We start from the raw sequence: 25,664 nt of genomic DNA on the forward strand, positions 1-25,664 counted from the left end.
TGCTTTTCCGTACAAGGGCATTAGTGTTTCCATACCAGACTGTGATGCAACCAGTCAATGTACTCTCCACCACACGTCTATAGAAGTTTCTCAAAGTTTTGGGTAACATGCTGAATCTTTCCAAAAGTCAAAGAAGGTAGAGGTGCTACCATGCTTTCTGCATAATTGTACTTGCGTGTTGGACTCAGGACAGATCCTCTGAAATTATATCAATCATTTCAGTTGTTTTCATCTTTTTTTTTCTTTTTGTGGGGATGCCAACCACAAAAGTGATAAAGGGTCTTCAAACTGAAATACTAACTCCACTTCTCTTCCCACACTTGAGGCCTGCCCTGCTGAATATTTCCAATATTTTCTGTTTTTATTTTAGATTTCCAGATGTACTGTTTTTATGACTTTTACTAGCTTAACAAGATTTTTTCACCTCTTTCCCCGTTCCGATGAAGGTCTTTGATCTGGAACAATAATTTTGTTTGCTTTCAATAGATGTGGTCTGACCTGAATAATTTTATCACTTATTGTTGATACACACTGTCAGTTTGGGCTAGTGGATACATTTAAAATTCTACCTGGAATAATAATTGCGGTATCCAGAACAGTGACCCACACACGAATCCACTGATACAGTGTGTATTTCTTGATCGGCTTTGTTTGGTTATATTCAGAAAGGTGCCAGAAAAAGGTCAGTAACATCATGGAGGATCCCACCCATTATGCTCATTAACCATTTGTCTCACTCTAATAAGGGAGGAGGCTACACAGCATTCACACCAGGACCACCAGGCTTAAAAACAGTTACTTTCTCCAAGCAGTAAAACTGATCAACACCTCCACCCACTAACTCCACCACTACTTTATTATTTCTCGTCAGTCATCTTACGTACAGCCTAGCATCGATTTATGGACATGCAGTCAATCTATATATATGCAGTATGCTACTTTATGTATTTATATTTATTGTATGTTTTTGGTATGTTCTTTATCTTTTGTGGGGTTTTTGTGCTGCATTAGATCCAGAGTAACAATTATTTCATTTTCCTTACACTTGTGTACAGAAAAGTACATTAGATAATCTTGAATACTTAGACATTTGAAGAGACCTGTTCTTGAGGTTGAATCTTGTTGTGCAGACCTTCAATGAATGCTGTAAGATTTAATAGGTTCAGTCATTTGAGATGATAAAAAAAATGAATGTTAATGTAACTTTTATGTGGTCTTTCAATTATTATAATAACAGCAAGTATGATCTACAAAGAAAGAAAATAGTACCTCCAATAATTCAGAGACATTATAAAAGTGTGCTGTCTACTTTTGAGATTGAGCATTTTAATTATAATCAAAATTCAAAACTTACAATGCCATTTTGTTTCTATGCAGATCTTCTATCCAAGCAAAGATGGGACTCTAATACCCATGTTTATTGTCCACAAAAAACAGATAAAACTTGATAAATCTCACCCTGCTTTTCTTTATGGATACGGAGGCTTCAATATATCACTTACACCAAGTTATAGGTATGTAATGAATCTTTTTCTGGGTACAAGCGGGTCTCCTGTGCTTTAATCATTGAGTCAAGGAAACTGGCTCAGTATGGGTTTGAGGGCTGTGCAGGAAGCTGCTCCTTTTAGTCTGATGGTACTATAATTGAGATGCATGAAATTTTGCACTACTATCAAGAGAAAATTCGTGGAAATCAGTAGGTGAAGAGGAGTAGGCTTTCAGGTAAATCTCTCAATGAAGCCATTAAATGATAATACACTTACAGTTTATTACTTTATTGTGAATTGTATTTGATTTTTCTTTTTCTGTGTTATGAAATCATTTTAGTAAATTTGAATTAGAGGTAAAAATTAACGTACCAAGTTTTATTTTTGTATGTACTTTGACCAAATACATGTTAGTCTGGTTGTTGACTTATTCTTTGTTTTTACAGGATATTTGGTAATTTTGCATTAACTTTGTTTTTCTAATTTTTATCTATTAGTTCATTTCAAATCTGAAGATTCATTTTGAATCAGCCATCTCGGATACAAAGATGCATCTTGTCTGTTGTCAATTACAAAACCTTAAAAATTCTTCATCAGGGGTTTTGACCCAAACTGCCACTGTTTATTCTCCAAAAATGCTGCCTGACTTGAGTTCCTCCAGCATTTTGTGCGTTGTTCGGATTTTCCAATGTCCGCAGAATCACTCACGTTTATAAATCTGGCAGTTTGGGGATAATATCAAAAAGTCATTCTTCACACAAAATCGTGCTAAAAAGTGGAACACTTCCCAAAAAAATTCTGAGGCGTAGCTAAATGAAAATTTCAAAACTGAGCTAATAAGATTTATGGAATAAGAGCAGATAAATTTGAAGAGCATGTCAGACGTTTTCTAATTGATACAACTGAGGGACTGAATAGCCTATTCTTGCTTCTTTATGCCATAGACTTAATGATATAATTATTGACTATGAAATGCCTAATGTAAATATTGTAAAATTGTTAAATTTTAGAGCAGTGCAATCCCCTTTAATACTCAGAGTGCCCTCTTTTGCTACGATAAGGCCACTCTTGAGGTGGAAGAGCGACTCGTCGTATTCCGTCTGGGTAGCCTCCAATCTGATGGCAAAACATTTTCTCCTTCCGGTAAAAAGATAATTCCTTCCTCCTTCCCTCTTCTCTTGTTTGGCACAGCTTTGTGGGCCGAAGGGCCTGTATTGTGCTGTAGGTTTTCTATGTTTCTTCTATTCCCAACCTGCTTATCACCTGCCTATGATTCCCCGTCTTCTTCCCTTTCTCCCATGGTCCACTCTCCTCTCCTATGATATTCCTTCTTCTCCAGCCCTTTACTTTTTCCACTCACCTGGCTTCACTATCTTCTAGTTAGTCCTCCTTCCCCTCCCCCTCAGATGTTTATTTTGTCACCTTCCCCCTTCCTTGCCAGTCCTGAAGAAGGGTCTCGGCCTGAGTTGACTGTTTATTAATTTCCATTGATCCTGCCTGATCTGAGTTCCTCCAGCTTTTTGTGTGTGTTGCCCTTTAAAACCTATTTATTTGTAATATTATTCCCCTCATGTTTTAAAAATGTTTTCAGTTTTTCATTTTCTTCCAGGTTACTCCCTCTGAGCCTCTTTCTTTTATGTTTATTTTTTGTATTTTGATCCCATTAAATCCATTCTTTTTATCTTGTTGTCCCAAGTTCCATTTTCTCACTGCTGCATAAGGTTGTAAAGAGTGCAGAGGACTATTTACCTTCAATTTCCAATATAGCTAGTATTGAAAGTGCACTGCTAAATAAACATGTATTTTGGGGTGCCTGTTGCTTCAGTCATTTAAAAAGCTTTTATGTAAATATCCATGTCTAAGTGACTGTCACACACTATAGGTACTGTGCACTATTTCTGAAAATGATTACTTCTGAAGTAATGCACAGAAGATGCTTGCATCGATCCAGGATGGTCTGGCTCATCGCCAAACTATAATACCATTCTAATGTCAACACATTTTTATTGTGTTTCAGCATGCAAGTTGAAAGCAATTGCCTATATTACCGTGATATTTAATTTTAATTGCAGTAGAACTTAAACTTATCTATTATATATTAACAAACATTTATTATTAGTAGTCTTTGATCAATTTGAAAATTGCTTGAATATTGAACTTATTTGCAGTTCATTAAGTAATCATTATTGCCTGTTTAATACCAGATGTGCTCTAGTTTTCATTTCTTAATTTCTGATTTATCAGTTTTCCTCTGTTAGCTTGTTCATTCATTATGTGCCATGTCGCATGATGTGGGCTTTCATGGTCTTTCCGCGATCGTGATTGTTCTTAGCAAATTTTTCCACAGAAGTTGTTTGTCATTGCCTTCTCTCTGTGCAGTGTCTTTACAAGATGAGTGACCCCAGCTATTATCAATACTCTTCAGAGATTGTCTGCCTGGCGTCAGTGGCCACATAACCAGGACTTGTGATATGTACCAGCTACTCATACGACCAAACCAGCGCCTGCTCCCATGGCTTCATGTGACCCTGATTTGGGGAGCGGTGGTCAGGGGCTAAGCTGGTGTTACACCTTGCCCAAGGATGACCTGCACAATGGCAGAGGGAAGGAGTACCTTGCACCTCCTTTGGTAGATGTATCTCTACCCCACCACCCTCTGTTAGCAGACGCATATATTCAAGCTGCTTGGTATCATTTTGTAAACCCTGGTATACACCTTTAAATAACTTGTTGAACAGTTCTTTTGGAGATCTTGGATCTAACCACTGGCTAGAAGTTATCAACTTGCACAATTGCAATTGTTTTTAATTTTGCTACTACATTTGTGTTTCAGAATATCAGCAATTCAGATTTAATCCTCAAAGCTCTTAATGAATTAACACATTATTCATACTTTTTATGTGAGGAAGTAGTGTTGGTACACCAAGCAAGATCCTATACTTGTAATAGTCTCCATTGCAAATGTAATTAGTTGATTTTAGAAATAGTCCAAGGGGTCTTACAGATGTTTTATTTCTAATCGGTATATCCAAAAATCCCTTTCTTGGTTCCATAGTTGAAAGAGGAAAGCATTATGGGTAGACAAGTGACAAAAATGTCAAAATTTACATCTTGTCCCAAAGGAACTGAACTTGATTGCTACAATGTGCTGTATGTTAAATCAGCATAGCAAAAAAGGAAGAGAGGTTATATTTTTCCCTTGAGTTTTTTGATTGGCTGACTTGCATACAGTTTAATTTGTTATGAAAGACAATGTCCCTGCTAACTTGTTTTTAGAAGAAAAGTATTCTATGGAGAATAGCATCTTTTTATAACTCAGCATATGATGAAGCAAACTATCGCAGAAACAAACATATAATGCTAAATAAAGTAACGATAAATTGGTGAAATCTGCTTTTGTTCCAGTATTTAAGGTTTATAACCAGTCATGTTTAAATGTAATCAGAATCTATCAAGAAAGTATAGGTTGACCTTGAATAATAATCCGATCTGAAATTTTTCTACAAAACTTCCTTTTTCAGATCAGGTGTAAAATATATTTTTGAAGCGCTGTATATTATTCTGAATGTGAATGTAATCATTTATTTTGTACTTAACCCCATATTTCATTTTGTATTCTCAATATAATTAACTGGATTAATTATTTTACAAATTTAATTATAGCAGTTACTTGGAAACAAACCAAAACCACACAAAGTCTGAGTACAGGGGGTTGAAAATGTATGATGCTCTTCCAAAATAACAAACTTCCAAATCAAAAAAGTACATTCGATCCTTTATTACGAAACCAGCGACGATGAACAATCTTATGGCGATTTAAACTTATGAAACTAAAATTAGTGAAATTAACATTCCAGTTAGTGTAACAAAGTGTTTCAGCTAAATTAGTGTAATTAAACGTAACTAGCGGTCAAGATAAATATATCACCCCCCAGCCCACTCCCTGGTTCTAACTAGACTAAACTTGCCTAAAGACGAAGCATGAATACGTATCTTTTCTCATTTGCTTCTATCACATGACAAATTACCCATAATAACCATTCAACACAGAATTCAATACCGACAGACAGAAAATAGATACATGGCTCCTACATCTCAGCCCCTATTTATTACACTATGATAATTACAACTGCATACTACTAAAATAGGGGACACAAAATCTTCAGGGATAAACATCTTAATATTTATATAAATGTCCCCTCTCTTCTTTCTTCTTCCACTCAAGACATGTAACAGTCATCTTGGCCAGAGGTTACCAGGATTTAGCCCAGTACAGAGTGATTTTTACCAACACCCTGTCAAGTCAAAGTCATGAGTCTTCTAAACCTGTAGCTTTTCAACACTCTGCCTCCTGTAGAAGACAGGTCTTGGTTATAGGCCTATCCAGACAGCTGATCTTGGTCTTGATGCCCACCTGTCGCACAAATCCTCTTCTGTCTGGAAAGACTTGAGTCACTTTTCACATAATCAGTGAGTTTCGAGGTGCTGTGTTGTCAACTATAAGCACAGCCTCTCCTGGGAGGAAATTGTGTTTTATACCTGACCATTCTTGATATTTCTGTAGCTGCAGTAAATACTCCTTGACCCAAAGTTTCCAAAACAAGTTTGACGTAGTATATTAGACCTACTTCCATCTTCAATGATCATACATGTCTTCATTTTGGAACTCTTCTGGGTGTAAGGATGGTGAGAACTAACAGATGGTCAAGTGTTGGTGCTTCCAACTCATTGCTTTAGTATTTGGATGACCATTGATAATAATCTCTGCTTCACAAAGGACTGTGTGAAAACCTTTGTCAAGATTCTGTACCTTCATGGTGGCATTGAGGACCCTTTGCACACACCTGATCAATTTCTCCCATGTTCCTCCAGAATGTGAACCTCCCAGGGAGTTAAAAATCCACTTAATTCCTTTCTGAAGAAGGACATCACTGATCCATGAATGATTCCACTTCTCAGTGGCTACTTGCAACTCATGCCTAGCTCCAACAAAGTTTGTCACATTATCAGAGTGCAGTTTAGGAACTTGTCTTAGTTTTGCTATAAAGTGTCAAAGTGCATTAGATTATGAGAACACTCAGCCCTTGTTTATTGTCATTTAGAAATGCATGCATACATTAAGAAATGATACAATGTTCCTCCATTAACAAAGGAATTTGTGTCCAAAGAAGATGCCACTTCAAAGTGAACAGCTCATATAGCTAGACAGGTAAATATGACCCCTTCACTGTACTCCTGCTCATCACCACAATAGGTCTAAAGTAGTCCACTCCTATGCATCTCTTTCATTGGCAAAACCCAGTTTCCATTTCAATCTTTATAAACTCTTCCACCAGGAGGCAACCTCAGTCAATGTGATCTTTAGCCTTCTCAATCTCTCTCTCTCCAAAGAATACTCTTGTTCTTCATCCAAGTCCAACTGAGCAAGAGCGATATTCACTTCTTTCCTCTTCTGACTAAGAAACAAGAGCAGGTTCTTAAATCTAAAAATCCAGGCCACTGTCTTCCTCAAACAGGTCCAAGATGACAAGTGATGGATTGTACATGTTACCCTGTCCACCTCCTGCTCAATCTGCATGGCATTCATTGTAACACTCCTCTTGCCTTCTGGATCATCTAGCAGAAGTTCTCCAGAATAATCAGGATTTATAGGCCATTCCCTTTCAGGCTGAAGAAGATACTGAGACCCTGACAGCCATGTCTCATTCTCCAGGAATGCTTTCACCTTCAACCCTCTGGGTGCCACATTTGTCAGTTTGCTTGAAATTTTTGCATACCTCCATTGAGATGCTTATAAGACCTTAAGAATTTCACGAACTCTTTTTGCAACAAAGGTTCGGAACCTGGAAGTTCTGTTCTTGCTATATTTCAGCACAGGAGTGCTATCAGTCCAAAACACTGAGTCATAAAGCTACATGTGCAACTCCTTACTCCACAATGTGTCCAAAAGCATTGTTATCATAGCAGTGATGAACTCCCTATGGGGGATGGAAACCTACTTCAATGGAGCTAACCTAGATTTTCTCATGATAAAAGCACTGTGCACCTGAGAGTGTGTTGTGCAACAATAAGCAGGTCACTGCTCCATAGCCGATTTGGCTTGTGTCTGTAAAGTGGTATAACTGTGCAACAATAACTTCCCCAAAATCCAGGGATTTCAAACATCTAACAACCTTGAAGTTTTCCAACTGGCAGACTTTTTCCAGCCAGCTTGCCCACTCATGAGCAACTGATGTTGGTGTAGTGTTATCCCAGCCAAGCCTTTTTTTGCATAGATCTTGTAGGATCATCTTAACGGATAGCGACATTGGACTCAAGATTCCTTAAAGGTCATGGAAGGGGGATCTCCCTTCTGGTAAGTGGTCTGTCTTGGACCATGATCTTAAAACTTGAAAGTATCAGACTGACTAGACCAGTACTGTCTCCACCAACGGAATATCTTAATCTAAATCCTTCATGTACTTGGCTCTTTGCTCTTCTGGTAACACAGCTTGCACACTGTGCCTGGTGCTTATCCATTTTGTGAGTCAACAACTGCCTTTAGCACAAATGGATACAAGATCATGATAGACACTGCTTCTTTCTCAGAGGACTCTGACACAAGGCAGTCAGCAACATAGAAGCAATGCAAATCTTTATCGACTGTCTCGCAGGTGAACTGTTCTTCATTGTCTTCTGTGTGTTTCCTAAGAGCGAAATTGGCACAGCTTGGTCATTAAGTTGCTCCAAGTTCTAAAGTCCACCATTCCTTTACTGAGGTCACCTTGAGGCCACCAGAGAAACCTCAACAGCATCTTCCGCTGGTACTTTAACATGATGAAACATTGATTCAGTATCTGCCATGATCACCACTGGTTCTTTTCTGAATCTGGTTATAGCCTCAATCAGTGAACTAGTAATGATCTGGTCTCTGTAAATGCTGAGCATTAAGTGCTATTCCCTTAAAAGTCACTGTACAGTCAAACGTAACATGAAGTTCCCTTTTCTGGGGTGATAAACACCATGGTGTGAAATATACCAGACTTTCCCATCTCTATGTTCCAAGTCCTCTGCTGGCCCTCTTTCGGCACATCCTTTGGAGATGACATCTTTCATGAAAACTGTGTAGTCAGTGTGAAGTGACAAATCCTTCTTAAACCTCTTCCTCAGACTTAGAGCACATTCTGTTATTTGGCATGTTCACCTCCTTCTTTCTCAAAGGTAAACCAATCTGGTAGTAGCCATCCACCAGCTTTGCAGAATTTGTAACCAGCTCGATGACTTCTGGTCTTCTCTTGACACACCAGGTTGTTCATCCTGACTGCATTGAGGGAAGCTGCTTTGGGCTGCCGCTGCCAAAGTTCATCCAAGTTTAAACTGAGATCCTGTTAACTATCAGCTCTGGCTATGCACCATTTCTCCCAACGCCGTAGTCTCCTTTCAGTGGTCTATTCACAGTCCAACCTATCATTGTTCTAATTGCATACGGTCCGTCATTAATACTGTGAATTATTTGCAACGGCTCCAATGCTTTAGGCACCTTTATCCCAATCGGCAGCTCAATTTCTGAATCAATCTGTGGCAAATAGATGTTTCAGGTGAGACCATCCCTGGAGATCCCTCTGACATGGAATGTTCCCTCTGTGGACAGGCGTACCTTCCTGTGTATAGGTGTTTGGTAGTTCACAACCATCTAAGCCAGCAGCCTCTTCAATCCTGAAACAGAGTAGCTACTAACAATCTTCTCTTGGCCCATGGTACGTAAGAGATTGCATGTCCTTTTTCCTGTGAGTTTGAGCATGTTCATAAGGCCCACTGTGCAGAACACTGCTGTACTTCCTTGATCCAGGAAACCATAAGTAACCACTGTCTTGTTACCCTTCTTAGACTTCACTTGTACTGGAATTATGGGAAGTTTACGGTCATGATCACCAGCCCCTGTAAGGCGATAGATCCCACTCACTCATGTCTGATTCTTTTACGGCTTGTTTTGATTCTGCACCCTTTTCATTAGAGTGAAAATGAAGTACGCAGGGATGCTTGCCACTGCATACCTTGCATGAAAGACACTTCCTGTAATGCTTGCTAACGTGTCCTGTACACAAACAACAAAGCAGGCACCATTTTCGTTTAGGAAGGCAATTTTCTCACTATGAGCCCCTTTTTCCAGCTGAGTGCACGAGTCCAGTGTATGTTCATCCTCGCAGAACAGACAAACACTTTTGACTGACAGGACCATTTCCCTTGGGTCCAGGTTCATTTTTAGCTTTACTTTTCACAGTGGCCATAGTAGTGGCAAAGTTGTTTCCTTTAGCCTTAGAATGAAATTGTGACTTAGTTTTGTTCAATCCTTCGGTTATTGCTGGTGATGTAGCATCCTGTATATTCCCAAGTACTGGGTGTGTAGCAATCTTTACTTGCCTTTCACTAAAGTCAGCTATGTTTCCAAAGGTAGTCTTAAGGTTGTGCTTCTCTTGCAGTTCACACACCACTGTTCTCCATTTAATCCTAAACATATAGGGCAATTTGTTTATGACAATCAACATATTAGCAGACATGTCCAGTTCATGTATGTACTGCCATTGCAATAGTCACTAATGAAGACTGTAGTCTTGAAGAGCTTTCACATCTTCAGTTTTGAAAGAAGCTTTTGCATGCAGGCAAATGCAATTTTCTGTTCATTACAAAATGTTCCTGTAGTGTAGCCTTAGCCTTTAGGATATCCTTCCTTGGGATCATCATGCTGGCAACTTCTGACTCTATGGTGATCCCTAGTCTACTGTTAAGTCGCCATAGCTGTCAGTCTTGCCTTCAACGCTATTTTCAAAAGCCCTCATGAATGCACGGTACTAAAAATAAATCTCTGTCAAAGATTTGAATCTCTCTTTTAGGCAAAGATGAAATGCATTGCTGTTATAGCAATAAGGTTGTTATTTCATTTTGCTTCCTCATGATATCAATGATACTATTTTGATATCTATTGCCTGAATCAAGTGTTTCCATGCTGTAAGTGAATGTCCCCATGAGCACTTCACGCTGTGGGAAATGACACAGGTTGAGCATGCCTCATTAGTGCAGGCTTAGAGTAAACACCCTGAATTACCCCTTGGGGGTCTAGCTCTTGTTTCACAGACATTTGTGGAACAAATGAATCAAGGTCGACATTGAATGTTTTTGTTTTCTTCTGTGCCCTATCAATATGAGAACTGACACCATAGGACTGTCCCACTGGAGCACTTTTAGCACTCGCCTCACTTAAAGCCCTCAGCACACTTCGGCTACCTATGCAGCAATTTCTGCCTGCAACTTAAGCTGTTCCGTCCTTTTCCATAACTGTTCCTCTTGCTCTTCCAGAGCATGCTTGTCCTTCAGTAATTGTTGCCATGTGATTAATGCAGCTAAATCAGCCTCTATTTTAATGCATGCAGAAGAGGTATTAGATACAGAAGATGCTCTGCCTGCAGCAGGACTTTAAGTGTTGACATTTGACAGACTATCACTCAGGTTTACGTCATCCTGTGGGACCTCTGCTATATACATATTCAAAACAGCTTTGGAATTTGAGAAACATTGTCTGATGGAAAATGAAACTCGTATTCACTTGTTTCAGCAACATGACCTTCAATGGTACATGTTTGGGTCAACTGTTGTATAATAACCCTTATGAATGCATTACTAAGACATCCAGTGTTTGTAAAGCACCTGGTTCTGTTCGTCTTGTCCGACCTTGGGAAGTAATGACAACATCATGTGATGTTGCTTAGCAACAGCTTCACAGAGACTAGTCAGATCCTCAAGATGAGGCATTTTCCTTATTTCCCATAAGATCCTTAATTGATGGTATTAAACTTTTAATTTTGTTCATATTTGTTTTTTATTTATTTTGAAGACTTTTGATTCTACCTGCTAAAGCTTATTGAAGTAAGTTTAACTTCTCTTCTGCCAGCCCCAATGTAAGGTTCACTGGCGTCAGTTTCATGCTTCAATTCACTCATTACTTTCTCCTTATTGCGCCACTTGCAATTAACTCTTTGACTCTTTGTTTGTCCGTAGCACCAGCAATATTCCGTTTCAATAAATGTAGTCAACAATAAACTGTCCGCGCATTCAAAGCATAGAACTTAAACCAGACCGAACAAAACACCCTTCAAATTCAAACATCGGCAACCAGAATATTTCATCACTTCAATAAAACAAAGCAAACACCACACAATCAAGCAATGTTCCCCAATGGACAAGCAGCACTGACCATTCAAAACTGTTCAAACCACAAACACACAGCATGAATCCACAAAAGGACATTACTTGCTGCAAGCCCTCTGGCTTCTCAGTTCCAATTTTGCCAACAGGCCGTAGACTATGCCGTAGACTGGTGTTTATTTGGTATAACTTTTTTTTTGATGACAAAATGTGATTACTTGAAACCAAACTAAAACTGCTCAGAGACTGAGTACGGGGGTTGACACTGCATGATGCGCTTCCAAAATTATGAATTTCCAAACCAAAAACAAAGTATGTTCAATCCTTTATTACAAAACCAGCAAAGACAAACAATCTTATAGCGATTAAAACTAACGAAACTAAATCAGCTATATAGTGAAATTAGCATTCCAGTTAGTGTACTAAGCCAGCGGTCCCCAACCACCGGGCTGCAAAGCATGTGCTACCGGGCCGTGAGGAAACGATATGAGTCAGCTGCACCTTTTCCTCATTCCCTGTCACGCACTGTTGAACTTGAACATTGGGTTGCCAACTGTCCCAGATTTGCTGGGACATCCCGTATATTAGGCTAAATTGGTTTGTCCCGTATTTCACCCGCTAAGGTAGAGCGTTCCTATGAAACCTTTCGTGCCGAAATGGTGTGAAACAAAGAAGCAATTACCATTAATTTATATGGGAAAAATTTTTGAGCATTCCCAGACCCAAAAAATAACCTACCAAATCATACCAAATAACACATAAAACCGAAAATAAATAACGCTAACATATAGTAAAAGCAGGAATGATATGATAAATACACAGCCTGTATAAAGTAGAAATAATATATGTACAGTATAGTCGGGAAAATGAAGGGAAAACCGACTTGTGGGGGGGAAAATTTGGTACGTACGCGTATGCGCACATCACGCATGCGCACACAGGTGCCCGCGCAAGGCTTCATGGTCATGGTAGTATTTCCTGGGGTAAAGTGTCCCAGGATTTGACTGCTGCTTTTGTCCCTGATTTGGGAGTGAGAAAGTTGGCAACCCTAACTGTAAAAGACATGAGTTTAACCCTACTTGAACACCCCACCCCCCCCCAGTCGGCCGGTCCACAAGAATATTGTCAATAATAAACCGGTCCGCGGTGCAAAAAAGGTTGGGGACCCCTGTTCTAAGCGGTCATACTAAATTTGCAATTAGCATAATCAATCGTAACTAGCAGTCCAACAAAAAATATCACCCCCGGCATGCTCCCCGGCTCTAACTAAACTAACCACAATTATGAATATGTAACCATCACAAACAATAGAAAATCTGCAGATGCTGGAAATCCAAGCAACACACACAAAATGCTGGAGGAACTCAGCAGGCCAGGCAGTATCTATGGAAAAGAGTAAACAGTTGGCGTCTTGGGCCAAGACCCTTCATTAGGACTCAATATGCAATTATACTCATTTGCTTCTACTATGCCCAACCCTTAGGATGTATTACCCATAATAAATGCACAACACAAAATACAATACAGACAGAAAATATATACATGGCTCTTACATTAATAAAGAATATAAAATATACTTTCACTTAAAGACTTGACTGCAGTGGAAGTGAATTTGGAGTGTAGAACTGCAGATAAAGTATTCATAGAGAAAAGGAGATTAACATTTTGTATTTATTCTACATCATGAAAATGAAACTAGAAACATTGATGTAGACAAGTTAAAAATAATAATAGAAAATTCATTTAAAGTATCAGCAGAATTGGAGTGAATAAGTTCTAAGTGTTCCACAGGGATCTGTCTGGGACCCCTCCTCTTTGTGATCTTTATAAGTGACCTGGATGAAGAAGTAGAAGGGTGGACTAGTAAGTTTGCTGATGACACAAAGGTTGGGGGTACTGTGGATAGTCCAGAGGGTTGTCAGAGGTTACGGTGGGACCTTGATAGAATGCAGAACTGGGCTGAGAAGTGGCAGGTAGGGTTCAACTCTTGATAAGTGTGAAGTGGTTATTTTGGTAAGTAAAAATTGAAGACAATATAGTTTAATGGTAAGACTCGTGGCAGTGTGGAGGATCAGAGAGATCTTGGGAGTCCGTGTCCATAGGACACTCAAAGCTGCTGCACATACTGAAGGTGTATGGTATGTTGGCCTTCATCAACCATGGGATTGAGTTCAAGAGCTGTAAGGTAATGTTACAGCTATACAAGCCCCTGGTTGGACCCCAGTTGGAGTACTGTGCTCAGTTCTGGTCACCTCACTACAAGAAGGATGTGGATGCTATGGAGAGGGTACAGAGGAGATTTACAAGGATGTTGCCTGGATTGGAGAGGACGCCTTATGAGAATAGATTGAGTGAACTTGGCCTTTTCTCCTTGGAGCGACGAAGGATGAGAGGTGACCTGAAAGAGGTGTATAAGGTGATGAGAGGCATTGATCATGTGGATAGCCAGAGGCTTTTTCCCAGGGCTGAAATGTGTAACATGAGGAGACATAGTTTTAAGATGCATGGAAGTAGATACAAGGGGGATGTCAGGGGTAAGTTTTTCACACAGAGTGTGGTGGGGGTGCCCGGAATGCACTGCCAGTGACAGTGGTGGAAGCGGATACAATAGGGTCTTTTAAGAGATTCTTAGATAGGTGTGGAGCTTAGAAAAATAAACAGCTATGCGGTAGGGTAATTCTAGGCAGTTTCTGGAGTAGGTTACCTGGTCAGCACAACACTGTGGACCGAAGGGCCTGTAATGTGCTGTAGATTTCTATGTTCAGTGTACTAAGTGCTGTATACACACTGAACTGAGTGAAAGCCACAACCCTGATTGTAGTTTTCCCAGTACTATTTTAGTTATGCTCAAAGTTACCTGTGTAACAATCTTGCTATCATTTGTTGATAAAATTTAAGCCTATATCCAAATTTTGTAGCCAAATTTCATGAACATAATAATTGACTATAGTAAAATAGCATTTTAAGACAAGTCTTGTGCCTCTTTCTGTTCAAGTTATTTATAACCTCTGATTGGCATAGTTTTTGTTCATGCTAAATAATGAATGTATTCGACTTTTAAATAGTTGTATTTAATCATATAAATCAGGAGTGTCAAACTACCGGCCAGCAGGATGATTTGGGGGAAAAAAAAGTATATTCGCGACCATTTATTATGTATCTGTACGGCAGCCGCTCTCTCTCCCACCGCCTGCTGTGCCAGCAGCTTGTTGTGTGTGCTTAGAAAACAATAGGCGGCAGTTAACCACCCACTGTGTATAAGCGCCTACCACCCCTGCACTGAAGACCACTAGAGCCCCACTTTTGTCGTCAGACACAGTATAAACACACAGAGTACTCAGGTAGGTAACACCTGTAGCAAGGCTGAGACTGTTTGCTGCTGTGGTTCAAAATGCTTTCCAAGAAAAGAAAAGTTGACATCGAAGGTTGGATATTCAACAATAATTGGAAAGATTGTTTTTCCTTCTGTGAGGTCAACTGCAGACCTGTGTGTCTGATATGCTCGCAACAAATGGCTGTGGCAAAAGAGTACATATCAAACGACACTGAGACGTCACACGGAGAAAAATATGACAAGTACGCAGGACAACTCCGAACGCTAAAGGTAAACGAGCTTGAAGCATCTCTGAAAAAACAGCCATCCGTTTTCACCAAAAGTCGAGAGACTCATGATGGAGCTGTCAAGGCCGGCTATATTATTGCCAACAAAATAGCTGCTGCGTCGAAGCCATACTCAGAGGGGGAATTCATCAAAGCATGCATGAGGCAGCTGAGCTGGTGTGCCCTGAGAAGAGACAGGCTCTTGGTAATATAAACTTGTCAAGAAATACTGTGGCAGAGAGAATCGGGGACCTTGCAGGAGATTTGAACAGTCAACTAAAAGATAAAGTGAAGTCATTTATTGTCTTTTCTATTGCAATTGATGAGAGCACCGACATGACTGATGTAGCTCAATTGGGAATATTTATTCGTGGTGCTGAAGCATCTTTGACCATCACCGAGCAGTTTGTGGAGATGATGCCCGTGACAAACACCACAACGGCGAACGACATTTTTTCCAGTCTCGTCGAGGCCTTGGACAGACTGGGGGTTGACTGGAGTCACACTGTCAGCGTGGCAACAGATGGCGCACCGTCCATGGTGGGGAAAAGGCAGGTGTTGTTACGAAAGTCAGACAGAAAGTTCAGACAGGGAATCCACAGCAGGAATTCTGGAACTTTCATTGTATTATACACCAAGAGGCGTTATGTAGCAGGAGCCTGAGAATGGACAATGTCATGGATGTAGTAATCAAAACGGTTAATTTTATTAGAGCCAAGGGACTCAACCATCGGCAATTTGACACTCTTTTGTCCGAAAGTAATATTGGACACGGCCTACCCTACCACACTGAAGTCCGCTGGTTAAGTAGAGGGGTTGTACTCAAACGTTTTTTTCCAATTACGTGCGGAAATTGGACTATTCATGAACGAGAAAGGGAAGCCAGTGGCAGAGTTGGATGACCCAGACTGGCTTCATGATCTTGTATTTTTGGTGGCTATAACAGAGCACTTAAATGTGCTTAATGTTAATATGCAAGGCCGCAGCAAACTTGTTATGGAATACTGCGACAGCATTCGTGCCTCCCTGTGGGAGATGCAACTATCCCGGAGCAACCCTGCTCATTTCCCCTCTTTGCAGTTTGTGCGTGTCGCTCATGGGAATAATGACAACATGGACAGGTACAGGAACAAAATATCACAGCTGAAAAGTGCGTTTCAGAATCATTTCCAAGTCTTCACTCAGCTTGAGAAGGAATTCTGACTATTTTACTTGCCATTTGCTGTCAACGCAGCATCAGATGTGCCGGAGGAACTCCAAATGGAACTAATTGAAATTCAGTGTAACTTGGCTTCGAAGTATAAATTTGAGACTGTGGGTCTGGACTCATTCTGTCAATACCTGGGACCGATGTACCCCAAGATGACAGACTTTGCCTCAAAGATCTTTTGCATGTTCGGAACAACGTATCTCTGTGAGCAGGCGTTCTCCATAATAAACATTAACGAATCCAAACTGCACTCGCCGCTGACACACAGACATCTAAATGACATTATGAAAATCACAACTGCCCAGAAACTGGTCCCTGATGTTGACAGGCTGGTTAAAGCCAAGAGATGTCAGGTGTCTGGAAGCAGCAAGTGAAAAATGAGTGACACTGTTTGATGCACTGCAACATGTAAGCAAAATGCACTATGAAATATTGAGTGTCATAATATTGTGATTCATTCATTTTCTGACTATTCTATTATTGTAAATGTGATCACTTCAATAAAAGTTAGAGGCTAACTGTGTTCATTGTTCGAGTTTGTTTGCTGGAAGCAGGCTAATAAAAATTAGGTGCCGTTGTGTAGCCTACATTTACAATTTGTTTCGTTAGGTCTACATTTGTGTCTGCTAATGTTCAATTTCATATGGTTTATTAATGGAAAGGATGTGGCTCCCAAAACAATCTTGGGCAAAGTAGCATTGTTTTTTCTCTCTCTCATCACAACATTCTTGTAGCCTACGACTGTAAGTTAATACCAATCATAAAAATAATGCTTGCTAGGCAATCTTCTTCATAAGAAACGAAATTCGTAAAGTGAAACACTTTGTAGTTGTCACAGAGACTGAGACACATGAGAGCAGGTTGAAAAAACGAAGGCAACGAAAGCTGTGGGAGCACGTTTGCGTGCACAACTGATCCGGCCGGCATGAATTCGCGTTTTGCCCAATCTGGCCCGTGACCTAAAATGAGTTTGACACCCCTGATGTAAATGGATGGAAAACAAGCATTTCAAAACAATGAATTAGGTCACTAGCATAATTTGTATTCCCAATTCTACAGAGAAAGTACAGAGCTTAATGGAGATAAATAAAATGAAAGAATCCATGGCAGAGCAGCTTGTTCCTGTAGAGTACTCCTGATCAGTGTTTCTGGTGACCAAATGTCCAGGAAATACCGCATTACAGAGCTGGTAGACCTGAAGATGGATTCACTGTGGAACATCCTTGGTGATAAGGGAGAAGGTTAAAGTACTGGTTTGTCTCCTGTGGTTGCATGGGAAAGTACCATATGATTGGGGTGTGTTAGGTGAGGGGCAAATGTGCAGAACAAGGAGTCATAAAGGAAGCAATCACTTGTATTCCTGAAAGGGGAGAGTGTAGGGGATTGTGTTTGATGGAATTGTGTTAGTGTTTGGCAGAAATTGCAAAAAAAAAATGTATTGAGCTTCCAGATTTTGTTTGTCAAGGAACCAGGTAAGATGATCACAAGAGCAAGTAATATGTTGGCATTCATCGAGGATTGACTAACAGGCCAGAAGGGAGCAAGGGGATTATTTTCAGGATGGCAATCTTTATCCTCTGAGTACCTCAGTCATTCACAGGATATATTAAATGAGTGGGTAAGAAGTTAATAAATGTGTGAAACTATTCATCTTGGAATGTAGAACAAAGGAATAGTTAATTTCAAATGAAGAAAAATGGCAGAAATCTACAGCAAAAAATGGGATTTGGGTGTCGTGAGTGAAGTACTGAAAGCAAGCATACAAGCAGCAAGTAATGGGGGTGACTAATGGGATATTGAGCTTTATTTCAAGAGGGTTGGAGTGCAAGGGTAATGAAGTCTTCCTGCAATTTGAAAGCACTAGTGAGCTCATGTTCAGCCTGGGAACCACTTGTGTCTCACTATTTAAAGAAAGATATTTCACTTAGTGTAGTTCAGTGAACAGGAATTCCTGAAAAGCTCAACCATTCAAGCAGAACCCTTAGAAAGAGAAATTATCAGTGTTTCACGTCTGTGACCCTTCATTTCATAGAGAAAGGTAAAACAGGTTGGAATTCTCATATAAGATTCTTAGCAAGCTCGACAAGGTAAATCTTGAGCAGGTGTTTCTTCCTGTGAGAGAGTCCAGAACTAGAGTAATTAGGAGATGTCTATTTAAAACTGAGGCAAGAAAGAATTTCTGCAGATTGTCTTTAAAACTCCTTGCCACAGAGAGCTGCAGAGGCCGGCTTTTTCAGTATATTTAATAATGAGATAAATTTATCATATTAGATTAGATTTTGTGTCACATATACAGCAAGCATACGGTGAAATGAGTATTGTCAGATTACATCAGTGAGGACGATTCTGAGGGCAGTCCACATGTGTCGCCATGCCTCTAGCACCAACATAATATGGCCACAACTCACTAACCCTAACCGTATGCCTTTGGAATGTGGGCAGAAACCTGTGTGGTCACAGGGAGAATGTACAAACTCCTTACAAACAGCGGCTGGAATCAAACCTCAATTAGTGATCGCTGGTGCTGTACTGTGATTGAGCTAACTGCTACACTACCATGTAAAGGAACCTACAGTAACAGGAAAAGAGCAGGAAAGTGATCTTGAATGCCAGGTCAGTCAGGATCCTATTTGAAGGGCAGGTTCACAGAACCTATTTTTGCTTCCTCATCTTAGGGTCTTAAACATTTTTCCTTACTCCTACTAAATTTGCTGTGACTCTCATGACCTGCCCTGTACTTTCCTTACATCTTTGTATTTTAAAACTGCAATAGATATTTTATTGAGGCATCGATGACCACCTCAATGCAAAGATCTTATTTTCTTAAAACTTGATCTCAAGCGTGCAATAACCACTAGTGCCGAAATGTGCTTGACTCTTAAATGCCCTCTAACATGGTTTAACTACTGCTCAATTGCAGATCCTTCTGAGGGCATCAAAAATTTTGGGATGGGAACTGAGTTGTCTGACTATACTACATCAGTCCCCTTGTGTGCTGACCTAGGAACAGTTTCTGCAGCTCATGCCCCATCAAAAGCGCTATGTTTGCACTTGCATCTTCCACATAGCGGTTCTCACTGTGATGTGAAGAGGTTGGAGCACCACATTTCTTCGGAATCAAGTGACCTTGCCTGGTGGCTCAGGTCTAGGTGTGTCTGCACCCATGCCACCCCCCTGCCACCTGTCCCAACCCCTCCAACGGCACTCACTCTCACCATTCCCACCATCCTTAACTCTCACCAAATTTCCACACTCATTCTCTTGTTTTTTGTTGGCAAATACAGTACAATGCGAAAGTGTTAGGTACCCTAGGATGTATGTATGTGTATATACATGTCTAAGACTTTCGTACAGTACTGTACTAGACACCAACCCCAACAATATCAAGGAATTAAACTCTGTCCAGTACGTTGATAATATCATTATTTAGTAGATGATCAATAAAACATCTGAATGCTTTTACCGTACCAGATGTAGTAATGAATATTCTTTCAGTATGTCCATAATATTGACGTATTATAATGAAAAGAATAGAGTTTGGATAATGAAATTGCTCATTTTTGTCCGCATTATCCCAAAGAACTTTCGGACTACTTTTCCATTATATTTGCTGCTGATTTCAAAACTGTCTGAACTGATAAACAGAGTACAAGGTCATAAGCTGAAGAAATAACCAGTCGCGGTTATACCCTGCATTATGGAGGAGGGTTGTGTTCCTAGAAAATCAATAACGATAAGCCATATTATCTACATATGTATTAAGGAATAAGGTTGGGTAAATTATTTTTTGTCTATATTTAACTTTTTCATAAGAGTGAATTTTTAGTCAATATTCCAGATTTTTGGACCATATGGACTGCAGTAATACCTACGTGAGGCTTCTGGTTGATTACAGCTCAGCGTTCAATGCCATCATACCCTCAGTATTAATCAGCAAGCTTCAAAACCTGAACCTCTATACCTCCCCTTGCAACTGGTCCTTAACTTATTGGGAGACTACAGCCTGTGTGGATCAGAAATAATATCTTGCTGACAATCAGCGCTGGCCCACCTCAGGGATGTGTGTCTAGCTCACTGCTCTGTTCTCTCTGCACCCTAATTGCACAGCTCAAATGGCATCTGTAAATTTGCTGATCAAACAACTATTGTTGGCAGAATTTCAAATGATAACAAGGAGACGAACAAGAGTGAGATTCAGCCTGTTGAGTGGTGTCGCAACAACAACTTTGTACTCAACATCAATAAGACCATGTAATTGATTGTGGACTTCAGGAAGGGGAAGTTGAGGTAACACACAGCAGTCCTTATCGAGGGATCAGCAGTGGAAAGGGTGAGTTGTTTCAAGTTCCTGAGTGTCAACATCTCTGAAGATCTATCCTGGGCCCAGCATATTGTTCCATTTACAAGGAAGGCACGACAGCTGCTATATTTAATTGAGGAAATTCGGTATGTCACCAAAGACTCGAGCAAATTTCTACAGATGTACCGTGGAGAGCTTTCTAACTGGTTACATCATCATCTGATATGAAGGAGCTACTGCACAGGATTGCAAAAAGCTGTAGAAAGTTGCAAGCACAGCCAGCGCCATCATGGGCACTGGCCTCCCCAACATCGAGGACACCTTCAAAAGGCGCTGTCTCAAAATTCATCAATAGGCAGCATTCATCAGTAAGGACCCCTGTCATCCAGACATGTCCTCTTCTTCTTGCTACCGTCAAGGAGGAGGTACAAAAGTGTGGAGACATACTCAGCGTTAGGAACAGCTTCTTCCCTCTGCCGTCAGATTCGAATAATTTTTGTTTTCGATAAGGGTGAATTTCTTTTATTCAGACTGCCATAACGTGGAAAGTCATTTGTAATCTAGTATGTTTGATTAGGTTATGAAAGAAAATAGACTCTTTAAAAAAAAATGCAGTGCCTTGAAAAAGTATTCAGGCCCTGCAACTATTTTCACATTTTACTGTTCCATTTTCTAAATTTAAAATATAATTAAGGAAGATTTTTGAGCTAATGTACAAAACATTGTGCATCATGTCAAATCAAAAGAAAAATTCCAAAACCTGTCAATAGTTTACCAAAAGTTAAAAACCAAAATTGTGAGGCAGAAAAAGTACTCATCCCTTTTGAAGTTACTACACTAACTTCCCTCGGGTGCCATACCTTACCAGCTCACCAAATTTGTTGATGTAGAAAATTAGAGGATCACCTGAATAAATACCACCTCTCTCCATAAGCTCCAATAGGACAGTAGATTTTCAACAGTCCAAACCAAAATGACGAAAGAGCACTCAAGGCAAGTCAGAGAAATAATAGAGAAGCACAAATCTGAGGAAAGGTACAAGACCATCTCAAAGGCACTGTATATATACCTCTGAGGTCAGTGCAGTCCATCGTGAAAAAAATATGAAACCACAGCCTCACTGCCTAGGTCAAGCTGCCCCTCTAAACTTAGTCACCAGAGAAGAATGGCACTTGTCAGAGTGGCTATTGTGATGCCATTGGTCACTCTGAGTGAGCTGCAGAAGTCAGTGGCTGTAACTGGAGATGAAGTTCCTAGCCCCACGTTCCCTAAGGCCTTGCACAAAAAGAGAACTCATGGAAGACTGGCAAGGAAGAAGCCCTGGCTTTAAAAAAAAAAATGCATATCCTTGCCCATAAAGACTTTGCAAAGCGTCATTTAGAAGATATTATGAAGACATGGAAGAAGGTTTTATGGTCAGATGAGACTAAAGTGGAACGTTTTGGCCTCAATAGTAAGCAGTACGTGTGGCTACGCATCAGCCAGATAACACCATCCTTACTGTAAAGTATAGTGGAGGTAGCATCATGCTATCTGGATGCTTTTCAGCAGCAGGGGTTGATGGGAAGATGAATGGTGCTGAATACAGAGAGAGCCTGGATAAAAAAAGACCTAGCCTCTGCCAGAAAGCTTAAACTGGTGAGGAAGTTCATCTTTCAGCAGGACAATGACACAAAGCACGCAGTGAGAGCAACCATGGAGTGGCTTCAAATCAAGAAAATTGTCCTTGAGTGGCCCAGTCAGAGTCCTGGCCTTAATCCAATGGAACACCTCTGGCAAGACCTCAGGATTTCTGTCCACCGCCACTCCTAAACTAATCTGGTACTGCTTGAGCATTTTTGTAGGAAGGAATGGGCAAATCCTGCTCTACATTGTGTGAAGCTAATAGAGACTTAACCAAAAAGATCTCTGGCTTTAATATCTGTGCGAGGTGGTTCAACTAAGTACTGAGCTAAGGGGGCGAATACTTTTGAACTGCTGACATTACCATTTTTTTTTTAGTTTTTCTTGCTTTACAATTTTCCTGGTGTTTTGGCCTCCACTGTGAAAAAAGGAGCATGTGATTCACAAATAAAAATTCTCAGTTAAATTGATCGCAGTCCGTGGTTATAATATTCATTTATGTGAACAAAGGGTTGGGGACTGAATGTTTTTACTTTACCCTGTACCCTGGCATTGTTGGTATTCACATGGATAAATTTAATCCCCAAAACAGCATCTCCAAAATTACAGCACTCCTTCTGTATTCTGCTTTGTTAAGAGTTATATCTTCATGTTGAGTGAGGCTCAAACCAAATGCCCTTTAGTTAAGAGCCCTAAGATAGTTCTACACTATAAAGAGAATAATTGTGACATTTTAAAGATTATTCAATTTTTCTTTTCATTCATTTTCATTGTTCACTAAAAGGAAGTATTGTTTCTAGATACTGGACAGCTTGGATTTCATATTAATACAGGCATATTTTCAGATAATTGAATGAGAATAATTTTTATTGGAATATTTTTGTAGATTACCTTCATACACTTCATAGACTTAGTTAAGAAACACATTAATCATGAAAGATGTGAATTGTTTGAAGATTTTCTGACCTTTTGAACAAAGTATTAGAAGTTTTCTGTGACATTTCTCCAGCTGTCAATTATATCTCTGAGGAATATCACCAGAAGACTCCACAGTACTCTTTTGTACAGATCTTTCACAGACCTTACCAGTTGAAAATCTGGGTGCCAATAAATTGCCATTCCATTTTGAACAGAATTTATTTGCTGTGAGTTAAATACCTGTTGCAATTTATTTAATGGAATAATGAAAATATATTTTGCTCAGAGAAAGATGCAATTTAATATTTGCTTAATATTTTGTTTAAAGGTCGACATTGTTATGAATTTTTTTTATACTTGAAAAAGCAATTTCGGTGGGTTATTGCATTAGCTGACGCAGCCCAGAGTTTTGTACATTCAAAACACCATGTGGTATGAATTATACATACAAAAAGTTGGTGCAGATCAGGTTAGGCAGCATCTGTTTGGGGAGGGGGGGGCAATGAATAGTCAGTGTTTTGACCATGACCCTTCATCAGGACTGAAACATTTTGTGTGTATTAAGTGTAAATTTTCCAATCCATTTTCATAAATCAATCCTATTTGGCTATTGAAGCTATTGAAAGATATTTCTCGTCACTCTCCACTGGAAATGTTGACTGATCTTGTTTCCCTCCCATTGTTTGTGTATCTGGCCTCGAAATGAAATCAGTCAACAGCAAGAAACAAGTGTGGGACCTTCAGGTCTAATTTTGGTGTGTTGTTCTATCTCGGTCTGCATGATCGACAAGAGTGTCTGCTTGTACAATTCATTTGTGCCCCTCTCTTTGGCACAGCTGGCAATTTCATAGGAGATGAGAATTGGAAGTGGATTGGACCAAACGGTTAACACTATTCCTTTAACGCGTAAATTCTTGTTTTAGCCTTGAGTGCACTTAGTGACTCAGAATACACATTTCTTAGGTAGAGGATTCCAAAGTTCAAATCTCACCCTCCTCCCCCCAACCCACCCCTCCCAAATTTCTTTTTATCCCAGTTGTCAATATTTTATTCTGAGACATTTTATGATACAGGGAGACATTTTATTAACTCTTCAATTAATTAAAATGAACTTTATCTGAAAAAGTGAAGACATTAAATTATAAATAATGATCTTCAACTTTAAGATAAAGTGAAATAACTCCAATCCACAGTTGCTTTACCTCTTTCCCCCACAGGATCAGAGACTATAAATAAGAAAGTGGGGTTGCTATTGAAGATCTAATAAGTTAGGGATGTATACATTGGAGATGCTGGCAGTGTTGGTTGCGTTGCGATGGGTGGAGAAAGCCGGACAAGTCAAAGTGTTGATATGCTCAGATTCATCCTCAGTTCTAGCAAGTTTAAGGTCTTTTCACTCAAGCAGTCGACAAGATGTACTTTATGAAGTCCTTCAGTCAGTCACAAGAATTGCAAATCAGGGAGGTCAGGTAAAATTTCTATGGGTTCCAGCACATGTAGGGGTGAAGGGGAATGAGAGGTTGGATGAGTTGGCAAAGAGGGCGTTAAAGAAAGAAAATATAGAAATGCACATTAGTATCAGTAAAGCAGAGGTTAAGTGCGTAATCTAGGAATAAATCAACCAAATGTGGCAAGAAAGATGGGACAGGGAGGGGAAAGGGAGGCATTTATATCAAATACAAAAAAAGTGTTGCAGGTACTAGGGTAGGTAGTGGATACAGAAGAGAGGAAACTGTGTGGCCTAGGTTAAGGCTGGGGCACTCTGCATTAAACAAAACATTGAAAATGATAGGGAAACACCAGACAGTAGAACATGTAGTTCTGAGTTGCAGGAAGTACGGGATACAGAGAGAGATGATGAGAATTAATCTAAGGGAATTGGGGGTGCAGGAATTCACATTAAAATGGTTGCTAGGCATGGGTGAAAGAGGACAGGTCAGGGTATTTTTAGCTTTCTTAAGGGATACAGGGGTTTTTTATAGGATGTGACGGATAAGCAGGAATAGGGTACTAGGATGGCCAAAGATGGGAGGATAAAGTGAAGGTTAGGGTATGTGTGGGTGTATGATTGGGTGAAGGGATTTAAAATGTAAGTCTGTTGCACATTCTGGAGCAGAAGGTGGCAGTAATGCACCATTAAGCTGGGTGCCAACCGCCGTAAAACAAGAAGAAGAAGTTGCTATTTCTATGTCCATCTCTGGCACAAAGCTGGAGGTCTATGCTGAACTACGTCAGACCCTCTTCATATTAGTAATTTACCTCTTAACTCAATGGCTGAATCCGGCAATAGATTAGACAGTCCAGCAGCGTGTCTGCTAGCTACTCTCTAGCTCCTCTTGGGCTGCCA

General features: G+C 39.9%; 1 protein-coding gene across 1 annotated transcript in view; it reads left to right on the forward strand.

Annotated features, from left to right (window-relative positions):
* LOC134342547 (prolyl endopeptidase-like) overlaps positions 1–25,664 on the forward strand; it is a 182,915-nt gene that overhangs the window by 106,855 nt on the left and 50,396 nt on the right. The window contains exon 11 of the mRNA XM_063040827.1: positions 1,378–1,514. Within this exon, the coding sequence (XP_062896897.1) occupies positions 1,378–1,514 (137 nt within the window). The remainder of the gene's footprint in view (positions 1–1,377; positions 1,515–25,664) is intronic.

This window comes from Mobula hypostoma, chromosome 2 (assembly GCF_963921235.1).
Source record: "Mobula hypostoma chromosome 2, sMobHyp1.1, whole genome shotgun sequence".
NCBI classification, from domain to species: Eukaryota; Metazoa; Chordata; class Chondrichthyes; order Myliobatiformes; family Myliobatidae; genus Mobula; species Mobula hypostoma.